Genomic DNA, 17,719 nt, shown 5'->3' with positions numbered 1-17,719 from the left:
CATCTTCCTCTTTCTTGGCCAATTTCCTCCGGCTTTTCCTCACTGGGTGGCAGAGAAGTGCATTGGGCATGTTCAAATGTCATACTCAGAGCAAAGAAGCCACTGGCCATAGCCATAGCACACATTCTATGGCCCACAAAAATGCAAAGGGGAGAACATGAAAATGCATAGCTTAGAAACACACTGATAACTTTGCATATTGCATCAATGATGACGTGGAAATGAAACACATAGTACTGCAGATAGTGTCACATATAGCATAACAAAACCCTTTAAATTCCGTAAAAAGGCTTTGTTAAGAAACAGTTAAGGTGAATCCAGTCATGCAACAAAACCCTTGAAATTCAGTAAAAAATCTTTGGTTGAAATGATGTTAAGGTGCCAGTTTAATGCAGCAAAACCCCTGAAATTCAGTACGTGTTGGAAGCTCTGCTTCCTTGCCTGGTTCTATGCAAAAATACCTCCTTTTAAAGGTCTCAAGAGAAAACGATTGATTTACAATGGCCGATTTTCTTTTGATCGTAAAAAAAGCATTGTAAAGGTCTGTTTCTCTTGAGACCTTTACCTTTAAAATGCGCTTTTAAAAAGAAAATATTCGTGGGGTTTCATCACGCGAGCCGCCCATTGTTCCCCCCCACCCCCAACCCTCTCCCGTGGGATTTCAGCCCCAGCCCCCTTCCCCCAACCCACACCCAAAACAATACACATACATACACACAACACACAAACACTTACCAGTTCTCTTTATCCTGCGCTTCCGGGTCCCGATGTCCCTGTCAGCCCCGGTGAGCAGTTGTGCGTGGCAGGGTTGTGACAGTTCCATTTACAAAGACTGCTCTGCGTGGTCACGTAGCCGTCTTTCTAAATCGATCTTCTGGTGAAAAGATCTTTTTTAAAAGATCTTTTCACTTAGAACACATTAACTCTGAGCTGCCCCATTGTGCAGCCCATGCGCTCACTGATTACATCATTTAAAATGTCACGTATGTCATCGCCTGTGATCATTGGAAAGTAGAGCACACTGATCACTTCACTTTCGGCATGACTTTTGCCAATATCATCAATGACATCACTTGAATTGGCAGCACATGGATGACGTCATTGACTACATCATTGATGACAACTCGTATCTGATAGCTTATGATACCATTGATGGTATCACTAGTAGCACAAATTACAACTGAAAGTGAGAGAGATCCTATGGACCGAAATACATATTTCTTTGCTCTTTATTTGCATACGGTTTATACAAAAACCTTTACAAACATTATTTAAAACCAGGAAGTTATTACATAAGATTAAACGTGATTTAATTTTCCTTTCTTTTTTTGACAATTTGTTTCTTAAAACAATCACTGTCAAAGGTTCTCCAAGTACTATCTGCAAAATAACAACTGTGCAAAAACACAAGATCATTCATAAAATAAATAAACATAGTACTGGCACACCAAAAGACCTAAAGTATCATGTTTAAAAAGCAAGAAAATACAATTAACAACATAGCATGACAGAACTTGAAAAGGAACTGATATCAGGCTTTGCAGAGCTTAACAACCTTCAGACAAGTTACAAGGTCTGGAATGTGATACATATCTATTATGAATTATTTATTATACAGAACTCCCAAACATACTACTAAACCTTTTCAATTTGTGAAAGTTCATCATTGATTGCCTTCAAGAGGCGAGTAAGAGATAAAACCAATGAGATGTTTTCTCCCTACATGCATCTAAGCCATAAAGAGTTCATTGATATGCATAATTTGTCGATGATATATTTTCCAAAAGCAAGCATTCTAACAGATCTAAAGTGAATATATGAGATGACAAAATGTTTTAAGGTTTCAAAGGTGTTACTGTCCAGACAGAACCTGCACAATTTCACAGGTTTTGCAGTGCCTTTAGGTGCCCAATGCTTAATTATTTCATAAGTGTGAAATTGATTAAGTTTAAACCTTATGGCTAGTGATCGAGCCTTTTCACATGGAAAGCAAAGAAGATAGGCACACCGTGGACTTCTCTTTCTAATAAAACATGTGTACTCCTTAAACAGGCTAAATTTACTTAAGGCATCAACAGTACACACCCAATCAAATTAATAGAGTTAATTTTTGACAAAACATGGAAGGGTGGTGAGATCTTGCTGAACCACATCTAATTTACATAGTAGTGTTTGCATTTTTCAACAAAAGAGTTGTATAGATGCTGGATGAGCATCAAGTAGCATCTTTGAAAGATCAGCATACAATGAATTGATAGGAGGATCAAGAATTTTCGAGTAATTTGTCAACATTCTCCATTCCTATCTTGAGGAAAATGAGCTAAGACCCAATTCATGTCACAGAATGGAGTTGGGGACAGCAGTAGTAAGTCCCAGAGTTTGCTTCCAAATACAACCTTGCAGTCATACAACAGGATCGGTTCTGCCTTTAAGATGTAATAATCAATTGCTGGAATCACAGAATATTTGCAATATCTTCTGAGGATTATTTTCATTTGTAAAATTAGGGGTCTCACCTTCTGATTGAGAGTACCCCTCCACATAGCTAATGCGGATGTGTTGCAACGATTAAACCATAGGTATTTTAGTTGCAAAGATCGATCAATGATGACTCCTTCCATGGACCAATTGAAAGACCTGATTTATTTTCCACCTGAAAAATTACAATCTTGGATTTAGAAGGATTTGAATGTAGGTTGTACTTGTATGCATAATTAGAAACAATTTGCAATTTATTCTGTAATCCAAAGGCCGTTTTGTTGAAAAAAATAAAATCGTCCGCAAATGCCATCCAATGAATTCGGAGATGATCAAATCTGACTGGGAATATATTTTCATGTAACCAGATATCGTTTAGGTCGCTCAAATGAAGGTTAAACAAAGTAGACGCGAGGTTGCAGCCCTGTTTGACCCCTGTGAATGTCAAGATTGCCTTAGTAAGTGCCCTCTCACAGTTGATTCTCACCATATAGCTGGTGTTAAGATGTAGCGTTGATATAATAAGAATGAGATGTTGGGGAATGCCAAATGTTGCCATTTTAATCCACAGATGGTTCCGAATGACGCAGTCAAAACCAGACTTCATGTTGAGAGAAGTCATATATGCTGGACTGCAACCTGACTACTTAGTTAGCTCTAGAAAGTGAGATAAAAAAGTGGCATTGAGAGCCGTGCCCATTGTTTTTTTACAAAAACCTACTTGGTATCTCAAAAGGATGTTATTTTCTTGTATATTTCTTTCCAACTTGATGAGAATCAAGATTTAAAATACCTCAGAGGAGGCATCCATAAGGGCAATCGGCCTATAATTTGAGGGAATAGATGGACTACCATTTTTGTATATCGGAATAATTATTGATAACAACCTTTAATCAGGGATCACCTTCAACTTAAATATTGATACAAATTTAACCTTGCGAATAGAAGCCCAAAAATGGGGATTGGATTTGAGGACACAAGATGGAATCCCATCAGGGCAGGCAGCTTTTGAAAAATTCAATTTGGAAATCGCCCATTGTTGGCTGTAGGTATTTGATATGTTTTTGAGGTATGTTCTTTCCAATCCTCAGCCGTTATAGAAGAGTTTGATAATGCCGTTATTTGATTTGTTGTGTTCCTTATCATTGCCCAGATAGATTTGGTGTTATACTTACACATATGTTTAATAATTTTTTGGTTATCAATGTTATGCATCATATACATAACTTGGTTCATTTTGTTCTTGCAACTCTGTAAAATCAGTTTTTTTAGTTATTATATATTATGCAGAGTGCATTGCAAGACCTTTTAGGTCCCTCAAAGCTTTATTTTTTCTATGCGTTTGAGAACTGCTACTTCTGCTATATATGCATGCTTATCTCGTGAGGTATTGGAAGTGTACGTCTCTGCAAGGTGAGTGAGCTGGGCATTTATAATAAAGTTGGTGTGGTCCTCTACTTGTTTAAAATCACTCCCAATGGAGAACACATTTATTTCCCACATGACCTTTTGGCGAACCATGTCAGTAAGCTGATTGCATAGTTTTAAATTCCAGCGAAGGGATATGTGAGGGCGCTCAAATTCAATCTACGTTAGAGCTGATATACATATGGTATCTTAAATTCACTTTGACACACTGATACTTTAAATTCATGTCACTTAGTAGCAGTGGCAGCTGGTGAATATTTGAACTGGTGGGGTATACATATTTGAGTCTAAAATGCATGAGCAACTGAGTTAAAGTGGTGCATTTTACAGCACCTTCTGTGACAAATTGGGTAAAAAATTACACAGTTTGCAATCAATTTAGTATGGTAGCACTGGAAAAGCCCAATAGATGTCACCAAAAGTGCACATAACCATTGTTTTTCATGATGCCTTTCCCCATGACATATGCCAGTATATAAAGATGTTCATGCTTGCTCTGCCCAAACATGCCCATGCAAGCTGCACCAATATGTGCCAGTATTGCCATACAAGGCCTCCCAGTAAGTAAAAAGTGCCATACCACAGACATAAAGTATATCCATACTGGCTATACCAAGATAGGCTAGTATACTACATAATCACACTTATGTTTGCTTTACCCTTGATGCCAAGTACAAAAATGCCATGAGACATTAAGAAAGTATATGCAGACTTACAGTAGTAGTGCCAGTTTGCATATACTTTCTTAATATGGCAAGGCATGTTATACTTGGCATCAAGGTTAAAAGCAAATATAAATATTATTTCCTGGCTAGACTGGTCTACATTAAATGTAGGCCAGCCTAGCCAGTTCGTTTGGACAACACTATTGAATGACGTACAATATAAAGTAATGTAATTGTCATTTATATAGCACCTACTGGGGGTAAAGCCAGTTCCTGTGGGCCCTCTGGAAGGCAAGGTGCTCCTGGTTGTGAATGCTAAGGGGAATTGAGTTCCAGATAGAGGGGGCATGGATGGAGAAGGAGGACCCCCCCCTAATCTTGTTGATTTGAAAGGAGGGATCACAAGAAGTAGTGCAGTGCCTGAGCGCAGTTTTCTGTTGGGTTGCTAGCAGGTGAATTTATGTTGAAGGTATTCTGGGCCTGTTTTGTGGATGGCACAGTGGGTGATGCACATGGCTTTCAAAGTGGCCCTTCGCCCGACAGGACATGGAGGGCAGGTGAGATGTGCTCTGTGGGGCTGAGGGCCAGTAGGAGTCTAGCGGAGCACCTAGGTACAGGAAAGTTGCGTAGTCTAAGCGGGAATGGATGATCGCAATGACTGCAGTGATTCTGTGAGGGTAGGAGCGGTAAGGGAAGATGCGTCTGAGAGTGCAGAGTTGTAGGTAAGAGGATTTAGACACAATATTAATGTGGTGTTAGTGTGGTGCGAGAGTGTCAGGTCAGCATCCATGGTCCATCCTAGGTTTTATACTGAGTGGAATGCAAGGGGGGCTAAGGTGGACAGCCAAGGTTTGGGTTAGTGCAAGAGAGCCGTCTTCCTGAAGATCATAATTTCTGTTTTTCCAGGATTGAGGAGGATTTGCTTGACTGTCATCCAGTGCTGGATGTTTCAGAACAAGGATGATAGGTTGGGGTGGGGGAAGGATGCACAGTTAAGGGTCTTAAAGATGATGTGGGTGTTGTCAGCATAGTTGTAGCGAATAAAGGCAGATATGGGGGCTCAAAGTAGAGGTTGAAGAGTAGGGGAGGAAGTAAGGCACCCTATGAGAGCCCATTGGAGACAGGACAGGGGGCTGTAGAAGGGGGTATGTGTTCTCATTTAGCCAGGAAAGAGGATCTCCACCTGAGAGATGTGTCTCTTATGCCCAGTGAGTGGAGTCTGTCTGTGAGATCTCATGTTCAATGGTTTGAAAGGCAGCCAAGAGGTCAAGGATGATAATAGTGGCACAGCCTTCAGAATCTGCAGTGATTTTAGGTCATCCCACATGGAGACTAGGGATGATTCTGTTCCACAGAGTGGTCTGAAGCCGGACTGGTCAGGGTTGAGGAGCTGGTTGGCATCAGCAAAGAGGCAAAGCTGGGAGTAGGCTGGTCAGTCGGTAAGTTTAGCTAAGAAGCGGCTGTTGGCGATAGGTCTGTAGTTGGCTGTAAGGAGGGGATTCAAGGACTCTTTTTATGAGATGGGTTCTAATGTGTGAGGTCTTGAATGCTGCTGGGAATGAGCCTGAGGTGAGGGAGGAGTTAATGATGGATCTTGCTATTTAGGTGTGGGGGCTGTATAGAATGTAAACCAGTCTAGCCACTTAATAACACTTATTTACATATAGTATTCAATGTATGTCAGTCTAGCCATGTGATACCACTTCACTTATAATGATGTACTGTGCATCAAGGGCAAAGCAAAAAAATCACCATGCCCCCTATAGTATCCAGGCCTAGATTTAGGGACCCCGCTGAGAGGCGCCCGCTGAGAGGCGCCCGCTGAGAGGCGCCCGCTGAGAGGGGCTGGCAAACACACTCAAACAACACTTCCATCATGCATGCATTCCTGAAAGCAAACAGGCCAACATACTAACATACACACACATTGCATAAAAAAAGACATACTTATCGGTATGCAACCATCATATTCGCACCCTGAAACACTTGTGTATGGGCGTGTTATAAATGCCATATCATATCATATCATATGGGCCTCTGCAGCCATGGGAAGGACCAGATGGTCCTCCTCACCTCTGGGCTATAGACATGCCGCCTAACAGAAGAGGTTTCATCTTCTGTTACGGCCGTGTCTATGTTGCGAGCGTAGAAAAATGAGAGCCGGCAGGGCCAGTTTTTGGAATCCCCTCATACTCCCATTATTCTGTTCTACATTTGGCTCTGTAAATAAACAAAAACAAATGTTGCGGAGACGCTCCCCTCCTAAGAGGCAGGCAGCACAGTCCCCAGTGAGAGTAAAGCACAAGAGGATTGGGCCAGCTGTCACTGCTTTGTATTCTTCAGATTCAAATAGTCCTGAGATAGATAGTAATAGATAAGAATCTCCTAATACAAGAAATTCCAGTGTAGTTATTTGTTTTGAATCTCTCTGTTCTAATTTTTCGAAATTATGTAGAGCCTACTGCAATATTCCAGATAACATGTTCCAGTATCTTACCTCATCATATGTGGAATAATGTTCTGTTATGTGTTTCTTGATGAAGGTCCTTAGCTGGTTCTGAAGTTCTATCTGAGATTTCAGCCCAGGCAGGGGGAGATAACGTAGCAGTGGAATAAAGTCCACCAAGCCGGTGAAGCCTGTTGATTTGTGAGCTTCATCAGTGATATCCATGAATCCATCCAAATCTTTATCCGTGTGCCCATATCGTGTGCCAAAGCAGAGGGCACAGACAACATTGGTAACAGCACTCGCGATGGCAATGTTGGGATTAAAGAAGCCATCTTTTTCTGTCAGCCTTCCTAGTGTGTTTACAAGTTCCATTGCTTCGGTGGTCACATAATCTTCCAGAACACAAGAGCATGTTGAGGTTTTTGCTTCTGCTTTTGTGAACATCTGCATAGCATTCTTGGCAGTTTTCCTTAGTTGTTTCACGGTTTCACCATAGTGCGGGGAAAATATGAAACTGTCGGGACCTGAAAATAGAGAGAGGGAGTACAGTTTTGGTCTTGCAGCGAAGCTTTCTCCTTGTTTTACCAATACTTTTTTGATAGTTTCTTGACCATTCACAACTACGACAGGCACATTTCCAAGTTTGATGAGGAACACATCTCCATATTGCTTCTTCATTTTAGCAAGGGTGATATGAGGCAGCTCTCCAAGCTGGAAAAAACTCCCAAAAACTGGAAGGCCCCATGGCCCAGGCGGGGACTTATACTTCTTAGTCAATGTTTTAATGAACATGAATATTATCACAAAAGTTGCGACTGCAACTGTGACTTCTGGGTATGATAAATGAAGAGTCATATCTGTTTTACAGCAGATCACCTGAAAGAAGTAACACACACATTATATTCAATTGAAAACTATACATTTATTTTCGGAGTATGTTTTTGCATTTTTAACAGATACCTGAAAAGCTGTGGTTTAAATATAATTGTTAGGAAAGATGTATATTGTATTTTTTACAAAACAAAAATATCAATCACACTAGTGTAACTATTTGCAGATACCATAAAATGTATACAACAAAACAAATACAAACACAGATGAAGCGTTAAGTAATAAATTCATATTTTTCACCAATGAAAGGTTCAGAATCAGTCTGCAATTGATGCATATAGAATTGTACATTGGTGACTGCCAAATTAGGAGAAATACTCCACCATGATGTTGAGAGTCAAATCTTATAGACAACGAGAATGAAGCTCAAGTTATCTATGATATGGCTCGGAACCCCCGAGCGGGAATATTTCCCCTTGGTTGACAGTCACCCATATATACTGTTATGTGTTTATGGGTATATATTCGTTTTTTCATGTTTTGGAAGAAGGTAAGGGTCCTTTCCTTTAACAGCTTGCTCACTTCCTGTTTCGGCCCAAAGGGGTGGAGGCTGGCTGTGACAATTCAGTGGAGGAGATGTGATGAGAAAACCCTAGAGGTTTTTTTTTCTGGACAGAGCAGAAGCAGAGACGTCATTTGGTGGTTGCTGCGTTTGTCGCAACTGTGACTGCTGGTAACTCCTGTGCAACCACTGGTTTTGTCTTTACGACCTCTAGTTGCAGAGCAGAAACCCAAAACATAAAGTGGGATCAAACAAGAGCCCTCTTTACATTAATTACTTTTTGAAGTAATTCTGACTTCAGAAAAACATATTTCCGCTTTGGTTTTACTCCCCCTGCTCAACAGGACATGGACTCCTCCGGCTCCACTGCTCTGCACATGACAGGAACCTGTGCTAGCTCCTTGAGTGTGTGAAGCATGGGAGGCAGAGAGGCCTGCCTGCAGAGGATTTCCTAAGAGCAACAGTGGATTCTGGGAAAGGTAAGAACATGTCTGTAAATATGTTTGCAGCAACCACCAATGCATGTGTTTGCGTCCTACCATTATAGCAAGCACCATGCTCACTAAACATCACCTCAATGGTGCACTCATAAATGCTAGGTCCCTAGTCGCTCATGGTACAGAAATATCAGATATTATTCTCCGACACCACCTAGACTTCCTAGCCATATCAGAATCATGGCTTCATGATGCAGCGGGTCCCGCTCTCTCCTTAGCAGTTCCCGACAATTATACCATCATACGAGCTGACAGACACACCTCCTGAGGCGGGGGTCTAGCCATTATTGCCAAGATCAGTCTCGACATAAGAGTCTCCACATCCCCCATTACAAAATCTTGTGAATGCCTCTCGGTCAAAATGGCCACCGCCAGCTCCCAAACATTAAACATTGTCCTGCTCTACAGACCTCCTGGTCCTATTGGAACCTTTGTTGAGGACCTCTCCACCACCTTGTCCAACAATTTGAAAAACACCTCCCAAACCATAGTGCTAGGAGACCTCAACCTAGGCTACAATGATATTAAAGACACCCAGTCCACAGCCACTGCTCTGATCCTAAAAGAGCTGGGCTTTGCCCAAAGAGTCACCTGTCCCACTCATAATAAAGGTCGCATCCTTGACTGGATAGCTGATCACAACTGTGGAGTAACCATTACAGACACTGTTCCCCAGATCTGGACGGACCACTTTCTTCTTCTATTTACAGTAGATACTAACTTAGCCACAGCCAAGCCCACAACTGCCCCTCCTATACCCACGAGGAACAAAAAGCTAATAACCACGGAAAAATTGTTGCCAATCATACTACCCCAACTAAACTCGCTCCCAGCTAACACGGAGCCTGATATGCTAGTTGATAAATTCAATGAAACTATGAACTCAGCCCTTGATCACATAGCACCGCTCAAATTACGGACTAGTAAACCGAAAAAACATCTCAACTCATGGTTCACCCGCCACCTAAAAAATCTCAGGTTAACCAAAAGAAAACTAGAATCCAAATGGAGACTTACTCCTACAGTTGAAAACAAACTAAACCTTGCAAAGATATCATCCCATTACAAAAAAGATAACCTACTAGCCAAACAGGAAACATACAATACCAGAATATCCCAATCTAAATCAAGTGTCAGAGAACTGTTCAGTATCTTGAAAGAGCTGGAAACACCCATCATTCCCCAAGAAAACTGCACCAAGGACAAAAAATGGTGCTCAGACATTCAATCTGCCCTTATCAACAAAGTAGTCAACTTACAAACCAAAATCGCCCTAAAAAAAGCATCTCTCACACCTCAGGACGCCCTAACCCCAGCACCCCTACTTAAAGCTAAACAAATAACACGTTTCTGCTTCTCCAAGGTTTCTACCATTGAAGTCGAAAAAGTGATCCTGGGACTTAAACCGTCCAACTGTAAAGGTGACCAATGCCCTGCCCAATTAATTAAGGATGCTGCAAGAGAATTATCGCCATTCATAGCTAAACTCATCAACTCATCCTTCACTACCGGCATTGTACCGAAAAATCTTAAAGAGTCGTGGGTCTTGCCACTCCTAAAGAAGCCAACCCTCGACCCTGCCATTCCTACCAATTTTAGGCCTATCACGACTGTGCCCTTTCTTCTAAAAATTTTAGACAAAGTGGCATACATGCAAATACAAAATTTCCTTGAATCCAACCACCTGCTCGGAACCCGCCAATCTGGATTCCGTCCCCAGCATGGTACAGAGACTGCCCTTATCGATCTCAAGGCCCAAATAGATCAATGTAGGGACAATGGCCAAGAAGCCTTACTCCTCTTGCTAGACCTCTCAGCAGCGTTCGATTTAGTCGACCATACAGTCTTATGCAGCCACCTAGACTCTGCTGCTCACTTCTCTAAAGAGGCCATATTATGGATCAAATCCTTCCTGAATAACCGTACCATGAGAGTCTTCTCTCCATCAGCCTCAGCTGACCCGATCCCTATAACGTGCGGTGTACCCCAGGGATCTTGTGTATCACCAACCCTCTATAACATTTTCACAAAGCCGCTCTTTGACGAAATGGATCATCTGGGTATCGCCTACACCAACTATGCAGACGATACCCAGATCCTCCTTCCTCTTTCAGGAGATTACGTCGTGGATCTGGCTTTAGTGAATAAAATTTACAGCATCGTTCAGGCATGGATGGCCACACACGGCTTATGCCTGAACGACGACAAAACTGAGCTCATAATCCTAGGCACCCCGACATACATAACTAAACTCAACACTGACTATGCCAGCTTCATTATCGATGGGAACAATATCAAAGTAGCAAAGGAAGTCAAGACCCTAGGCTTTTACCTTGACGCCACCTTAAACTTTGGCAAACAAGTCAACTCCCTAGACTCTTCCACAGCATATACTTGCAAACTCATTAGAGCCAGCAAGCAATTCCTCTCTACAGACAGCTGCATCACGCTTGCCAGAGCCCTTATTCTGTCCAAACTGGACTACTGTAATGGTCTTTACATTGGGGCTAACAAACAGACTATCCAAAAAATCCAGGTCCTACAGAATAATGCCTTGAGAGCCACGCTTAAGATCAACAGGAAAGAGCATATCTCCTCTATAAGAAGAGAATATAAATGGCTATCCACTCAGGACAAAATCCAACTTAAAATTGCCTCCCTTACTCACAAGTGCCTCAATAACATGGCACCACCCTACCTCATGGACAGGCTACACTTAAGAACTTCACTTAGACCAACAAGAATGGTCAATGCAAATTGCCTCTATGTCCCTCGCTTTAAACGTGCCACTATTGGAGGACATAGCTTCGCAGTCAAAGCAGCACAGCTTTGGAACTCCCTACCACATGACATAAGAGAACCCCAGCCCTTTGCGAAATTTAGGCAGAATTTGACCAAGTGGCTGAGAGCTAATGACATCTAACTAATCCGACTTGCTTGACCTGACTGTCCCTACTAGCTATTCACCTGCATGCCCCAGTTCTGATACCACTTTCTGTATTTTACTCCATTGTATATTACTGTACCTATTCCACTGTATATCACCTCCACATTGTGAATATTCCTGTACTTTGATCACCTCCTGCCTCGACCTTGCTCCAGCCCTGCTCATTCTTGCTTATTGTATACTGCATTATGACCATGCATATGTACCTGTATATATTTTATTTATGGCAGAATGTATTATGTTTATGTAATTGTACCTGTAACAAAGCTGAGCATATTCTTGTCTTGTGCGCCCTGATGCTCCAGGGCCTGGCGCGCCCTACAAATAATAAACTAAACTAAACTAAACTAAGAGTGTTAATGTGTCTGTGTGAGTGTGTTTACATATATGCATATTATGTAATGTTTGTGAATGAGTGTGTGCATGATGCATGCGTGGCTGGGTGTGCATGTGTGAGTGAATGTTGAATGGGAGCATGTGTAAAGGAGCAAGTGAATGGTGTGTGAACGTGCATTCTTGTATTCATTTAGTGGATTACTTATCCATAATCTTCATTACTCCTACTCTTCTTACTCTCAGTACTTGCCTATGAGGCACCTTGGCTCATACTTAAGTACTGGGATGAGGGAGAGGAACGTGGAGTTAATGCTGGGACAATGTGCTGATTTGGGGGGTTGAGGGAGAGTTGAAGGGAGAGGGGACATGTGGGAGTGTGAAACAGGAGGGGGATGCACTAAAACATAATGTGCATCCATGATAAAGCAGCCATGATATGTGTTATTAGTGGCTAGCCTGGCATTTTGGTACAGCCAGTCTAGTCATTTCTTAACATGTCATGGAATATTTTTCTGGGCATCTATAATGAGGTAAGTATCATGTATGTTATTGCGTGTCTAGACTAGCATTTTGGTTCAGTTAGTCTAGCCATTTCTTACTGTGGCTTGACATTTTGTACTGGGCATCTCTGATAAAGCAATCATGGTCAGTGTTATTACTTGGCCAGACTGGCATTTGGGTGCAGCCAGTCCTTACTGGGGAATTATATATTTTTCTGGGCATCTATGATAATATAAGCATGATAAGTGTCATTATATTGTTACATTGGCACTTTGGTGCAGCCTGTCTAGGTATGTCTTACTGTGGTACGGCATTTTTTACTGTGCATTATCAAGGCTACAGCAAACATGATAAATGTTATTATGTGTCTGGCCTACATTGTGCAGCCAGTTCTGACATGTTTTCTTATGGTGGCATTGCATTTTTAATAGCAAAGCGGTAAGATAGCTCAGCGGGTTGAGTGCTTGCTGCTGTAATCTATGTTCGGTGTGCAGGTCACAGGTTCGAATTCTGGCACAGCCAGCTCAGCCTTTCATTCTTCAGTAGTTGATAAATGAGTACCTACTTCAATTGGAATGATAATTGAATGTAAATATATGTACCATGTACAGTGCTTTAGAGAAAGCTCCATATAAATAACTTATCATTAATTAAAGAATTAAAACTCCTGTGCACTGTTGCTGACTTGATTTCTGGATACTACATTATTGTAACAACTGACAATGTAGGGGCTCTACGTTTCATAAAATAACAATACCTGACATGCAGCTATAGTTGGCATAATATGGAAGTAACTTGGCATACGATGCTGGAGTGACATATCTATGGCTGTGCCTCGGCCTATGTTGATTCCATTGGGTCTAACCCTGTCATATCATCAACCCATCCATGGCATATGAAGGCAGCTCCCTTGTTAAAATGTGGTTGGTATCTAAAATATTCTTGAGTGCTTTTGTACCTATTCGGTATTTTAAAAATGGTATGCATATATCCTTTTTTAATGTCCACAAGCCACTTCTGGGATGTCACTATGGTTAAAGAGGAACTGATGTCATCTGGGTCAAAGGTCTTGTGACATCACTTCCTGTGATGTCATTAGGTATGTGATGTCACTTCCACTGCCTCCGACTTTTTTGTGAAAGGAAGTCCCTGAAGGTAGGTGTATGATTTTTTGAAAGGTGTGCATTGCTGAATGGGTTCAATGGAAGTCATATCCATTAAAGATAGTTTATGAGTGCTGCAAACATTCTGTTGTATGTATTGATTATTATTTATTTGGTCTAGTCCTACTGCTTCAGAGTGCTTGTGGGTGTCACGTTATAGATACAGGGCACTGATAAAGTACACACATTGGCGGCTAATGAATTTTGAAAGTGGGGAGTACATATTTTCGCCAGATTAATGTACGTGAGCAACTAAAGAAAGCAACGATCCATCCAGGTAAGCCTGACGGAGGGGAGGTGCCCATTTCCCTCCAAAGATTTTTTTTTAAATGGCGGGTTAAAATAGGTGTTGTGTATTACTACATTATTTTCACATCAAAGTAGCTAAAAAAGCCACAGGATTTGGAAACAGTGTTTTATGGTAGCACATGGAATGCACAGTATAAGTAGAAGAACACATGGGATATTCCGGAACGTACAGTGCCAAGCATGTAGGCCCTCATTATGGGTATAGGAGTGCAGTATATATGTGACGGTAGCACATTTACTGCCATTTTGCTGAAGCGCCATATAAGTGTGAAGTTAGTTGAATGGAGCAGGGAGCAGGTTCAACACCAGCTTTGTTCTTTTAAGTAGTGACTTTTTAACTAGAGAAACCTTTGTCACTAATACATGAATAAAGAAGGCAGTGTTGTGAGACATATAGAGTCATGCCTTAAACCTAGCACTTGCAAATTGCTGGCTGCATTACCACTGTTTGTTGCCTTTATTATTTATTTATTGTTATTTATCTGTTTCTCTTCTGCTTCGCACTTTCCACCTCTCCCCCCTTCCATGCACTTTTCCCCTCCCCCCTCTCCCATGCACTTGCGCGTTCTCAATGTCACTGGGCCTAGTAAGATCGCTGTTTTGTTCTCCCATGTTCCCATCCCTTGCCTTGTCGCGCTCTGAAACACTTGTGTACGAGCGCGATAGAAATAAAATAACAATCAATCAATCAATGGTGTTTTCCTTTTTAAAGATTTAGTAAAGCTCAGGATAAACACTCTATGGGCCTCATTACGACCCTGGCGGAACGGGTTCAACGGCGCCGTTCAACCCGTTCTGCCACATTACGAGTTCCCCTCGCGGGACACGTTAAGCACGCCTGGGAAAACCAGGCGTGCATACCGGGTCCCGCAAGGGGAAGAGGGAGCAAACAACGGGCCATCTCGTAATGGCCCGTTGTTTACTCCCTCTCCCATTAGCATTCAGCCCTATGGGGGCTGAAATGGGAATGGGGATGAACCGTGTCCATGTCCTCGAGTGAGGAATTACCGGGCCATCCTCGGAATGGTCCGGTAAATCCTCATTCCGAGGATACGGACACGGATGCGGTTTTGCCGGCAGCCATGCCGCCAATAGCGGCATGGCTACCGGCATACCTCGTAATGAGGCCCTATGTCTTTCTACCATCATTTGCTGGAGGTTTTTCCGTCAAACCTATCGAGGATTTACCGCCGGCAGAATTACCGCTCGCACTAAATCCTCTAATCCCCAATGAAGTGCTAGGGGCCGCAAAAATGGAAACTAAAACAATTGCTCAAGCAATAATCCTGTGGCCACTGGTGGTAAACGTATTCTAGTTTAGCAGATTAGCCACTGGTAAAGCACGCACACTAGAAATGGGGCCCATAGTCAGACTAGTGTGTACATTACCCCCAGAACACTGTGGGCATAGAATGCACCTCTGTGTGGCACATTCATATTTCATTTCAGACTGTGCATTCTTTCCATGCGCCCATTCCATCGTGCGTCACACATATCTATGAGGGCAGTAGTGCGTTCAATTAGAACATATTACTTCAAGAAATGTATTTCTCGTGATATCTTTACCTTTTCTTGATTTTCCTAAAGAATTGTGCATTTCTGTTAGCACATTGGAAGTTACGATTATTTCATACACATATATTTGGATGTAGTGAAAAACCTCTTCGAGGGGCCCGCCTTATGTGCTGGCCAAATCTTTTTAAAGCAAGTGAAAACAATGTATCTCTTCGCAAAACTTTAAGAGACACCATTAAAGATAGCAAAAGATTAGGAAAAACACAAACCATTGTCACACATAACCACTCCGTGGTGGAATGCGAACCAAAAGAAGCCCTGGAATACATTTTCAGCGAGCCCAACCCTTTTTCTATGGGAACATTTGGAAAAACCACACAAAAGAGGCCCAGGGTGCAAAGGCCTACTGGTAAATCTCCAGAGTTACCTGTAGGCCAGACCACCCCTGTAACCAGTACTTCCTGTCACGTGTTTATGTATGAATTGATAGAGCTCTTTAACCTAGTAAGAATGCCTGATTTGCCCAACACTTAAAAGTCACACATTTGATCTGACTGACGCACAAACAATTGCAATCCCTCACAAACACACACAGTCTCACATGCACTATCTCCGGGTGCACCCTCACAAAACCTTGCTCTCCTGTCACTCACTTGCTTGTCCTTAAGTAATCAGGGCTGTTGGGGCAATTCTACAGAGCACTGCAGGGTCATGCTCTGGAGCTCTGTGGTGCCTGCCACCAATTCAGCAGTAAACTGGCCTGTAGGGCGCTCGGGAGATTATATGGTGGGCCTCTACACAAAGAACCACTTTTGTGTAGATTTTCCTCATTTTTTGCATTGCCTTCTTGTGCACGTAAAATGATGCAAATGAAATCAGATCTCTGCACACTGTACAGTAGCTTTGATATAGAGTTTTGTTTGTCTCTTTGAAATGGGAGATGGGTGGTGCTGTTGTTAAGATGGTTTTTCAAAATGAACCCTGGGGGCAAGCAGAGCGGCAAGGCTGAGACTCGGGAAGGCTCTAACCTTGAATGTGGTGGACTATGGAAGTCCCAAGCAAGCCAAGCAAGCCAAGCAAGCCAAGCAAGCGTTGTCGTACTCATTTAGCTTTTGTGCCTCACAAGCATACTCAAATGCAGTTTACCAATCAATAATGTCATTCTTTTCATCATAAACATTCAAAAGATCCTTAGGAAATCTTGAATGAGACGAGGGCCCAGAACCATTAGCATTCCCAACCCTCGGGGGGAATCATACAGGCGTTTTCAGCCTGGTCAACTCCAACTGGAATGCTCTGTCCTTCTAATTTACAATCTTATCTGACTCCATCTTTGCCATTATATATTTGATTTCCATTTCTTTGAGTCTGAGCTCTCCTTTTCGCAAATAACTTCAGCATCAGAAGTGGTAATAGAGGAGCGAGAGGCCCTCTCTTCAGATTCACTAGTGCCTTCTGTGGTTTTGCGAACAACAGGACCATTACTAATGCAAGGCCCTGCCACAGCATTATCAACACCACTTTCAGTAGGTGACAGATTTTTCCTACATTCTTGATGATCTATCAATTTCTGCACTAAGTCACATTTGTTATCATAGCTAGGTCAACGTTTCTCTGCACACAGCCTTTTCAAAACTCATCTGTGTGCATAGAAAGAGTAGTACTGGTATATGTTTCCATACTGTAATACAGGTTATGTCATTTTTGCAGGCCCAAATATTTTAAAGATTGGAGTTCTGTGCACCAAAATCTAAGGAGTCACTACAGTACATCTACAGTGAGTGCCATAGGCCTTATCCCACCACTGAGCACCAATCTGTAAAGATGGATTTCCAAAATCAACACTGGGGTGGATTTTGGGAGGCCAACCTATTATGGTGAGCAGGTGGACACTGATGTTGAGCCTAACCCAATCAACGTAAGGTAGCAGAGTGGCAATGCATAGACTCATTTTTGCTGTGATAGTGATCTAGGGCACCAGTGAGTCCACACTGAACCACACCAATAATTCGAGTTAGACAGTTAAGTACAAAAATAT

At 42.1% G+C, this 17,719-nt stretch overlaps 1 protein-coding gene across 1 annotated transcript in view; it reads right to left on the bottom strand.

Annotated features, from left to right (window-relative positions):
• LOC138511025 (cytochrome P450 1A1-like) overlaps nucleotides 1-7,890 on the bottom strand; it is a 140,971-nt gene extending 133,081 nt beyond the window's left edge. Inside the window, exon 1 of the mRNA XM_069626554.1 lies at nucleotides 7,069-7,890. Within this exon, the coding sequence (XP_069482655.1) occupies nucleotides 7,069-7,875 (807 nt within the window). The 5' untranslated portion in view covers nucleotides 7,876-7,890. The remainder of the gene's footprint in view (nucleotides 1-7,068) is intronic.
• Nucleotides 7,891-17,719: the final 9,829 nt, after the last annotated feature.

The sequence above is a fragment of the Ambystoma mexicanum genome, chromosome 6p (assembly GCF_040938575.1).
Source record: "Ambystoma mexicanum isolate Mex_15411 chromosome 6p, UKY_AmexF1_1, whole genome shotgun sequence".
Taxonomy (NCBI): Eukaryota; Metazoa; Chordata; class Amphibia; order Caudata; family Ambystomatidae; genus Ambystoma; species Ambystoma mexicanum.
Note: the sequence above shows the minus strand (reverse complement) of the source record. Positions and strands in the feature narration are given on the sequence as shown.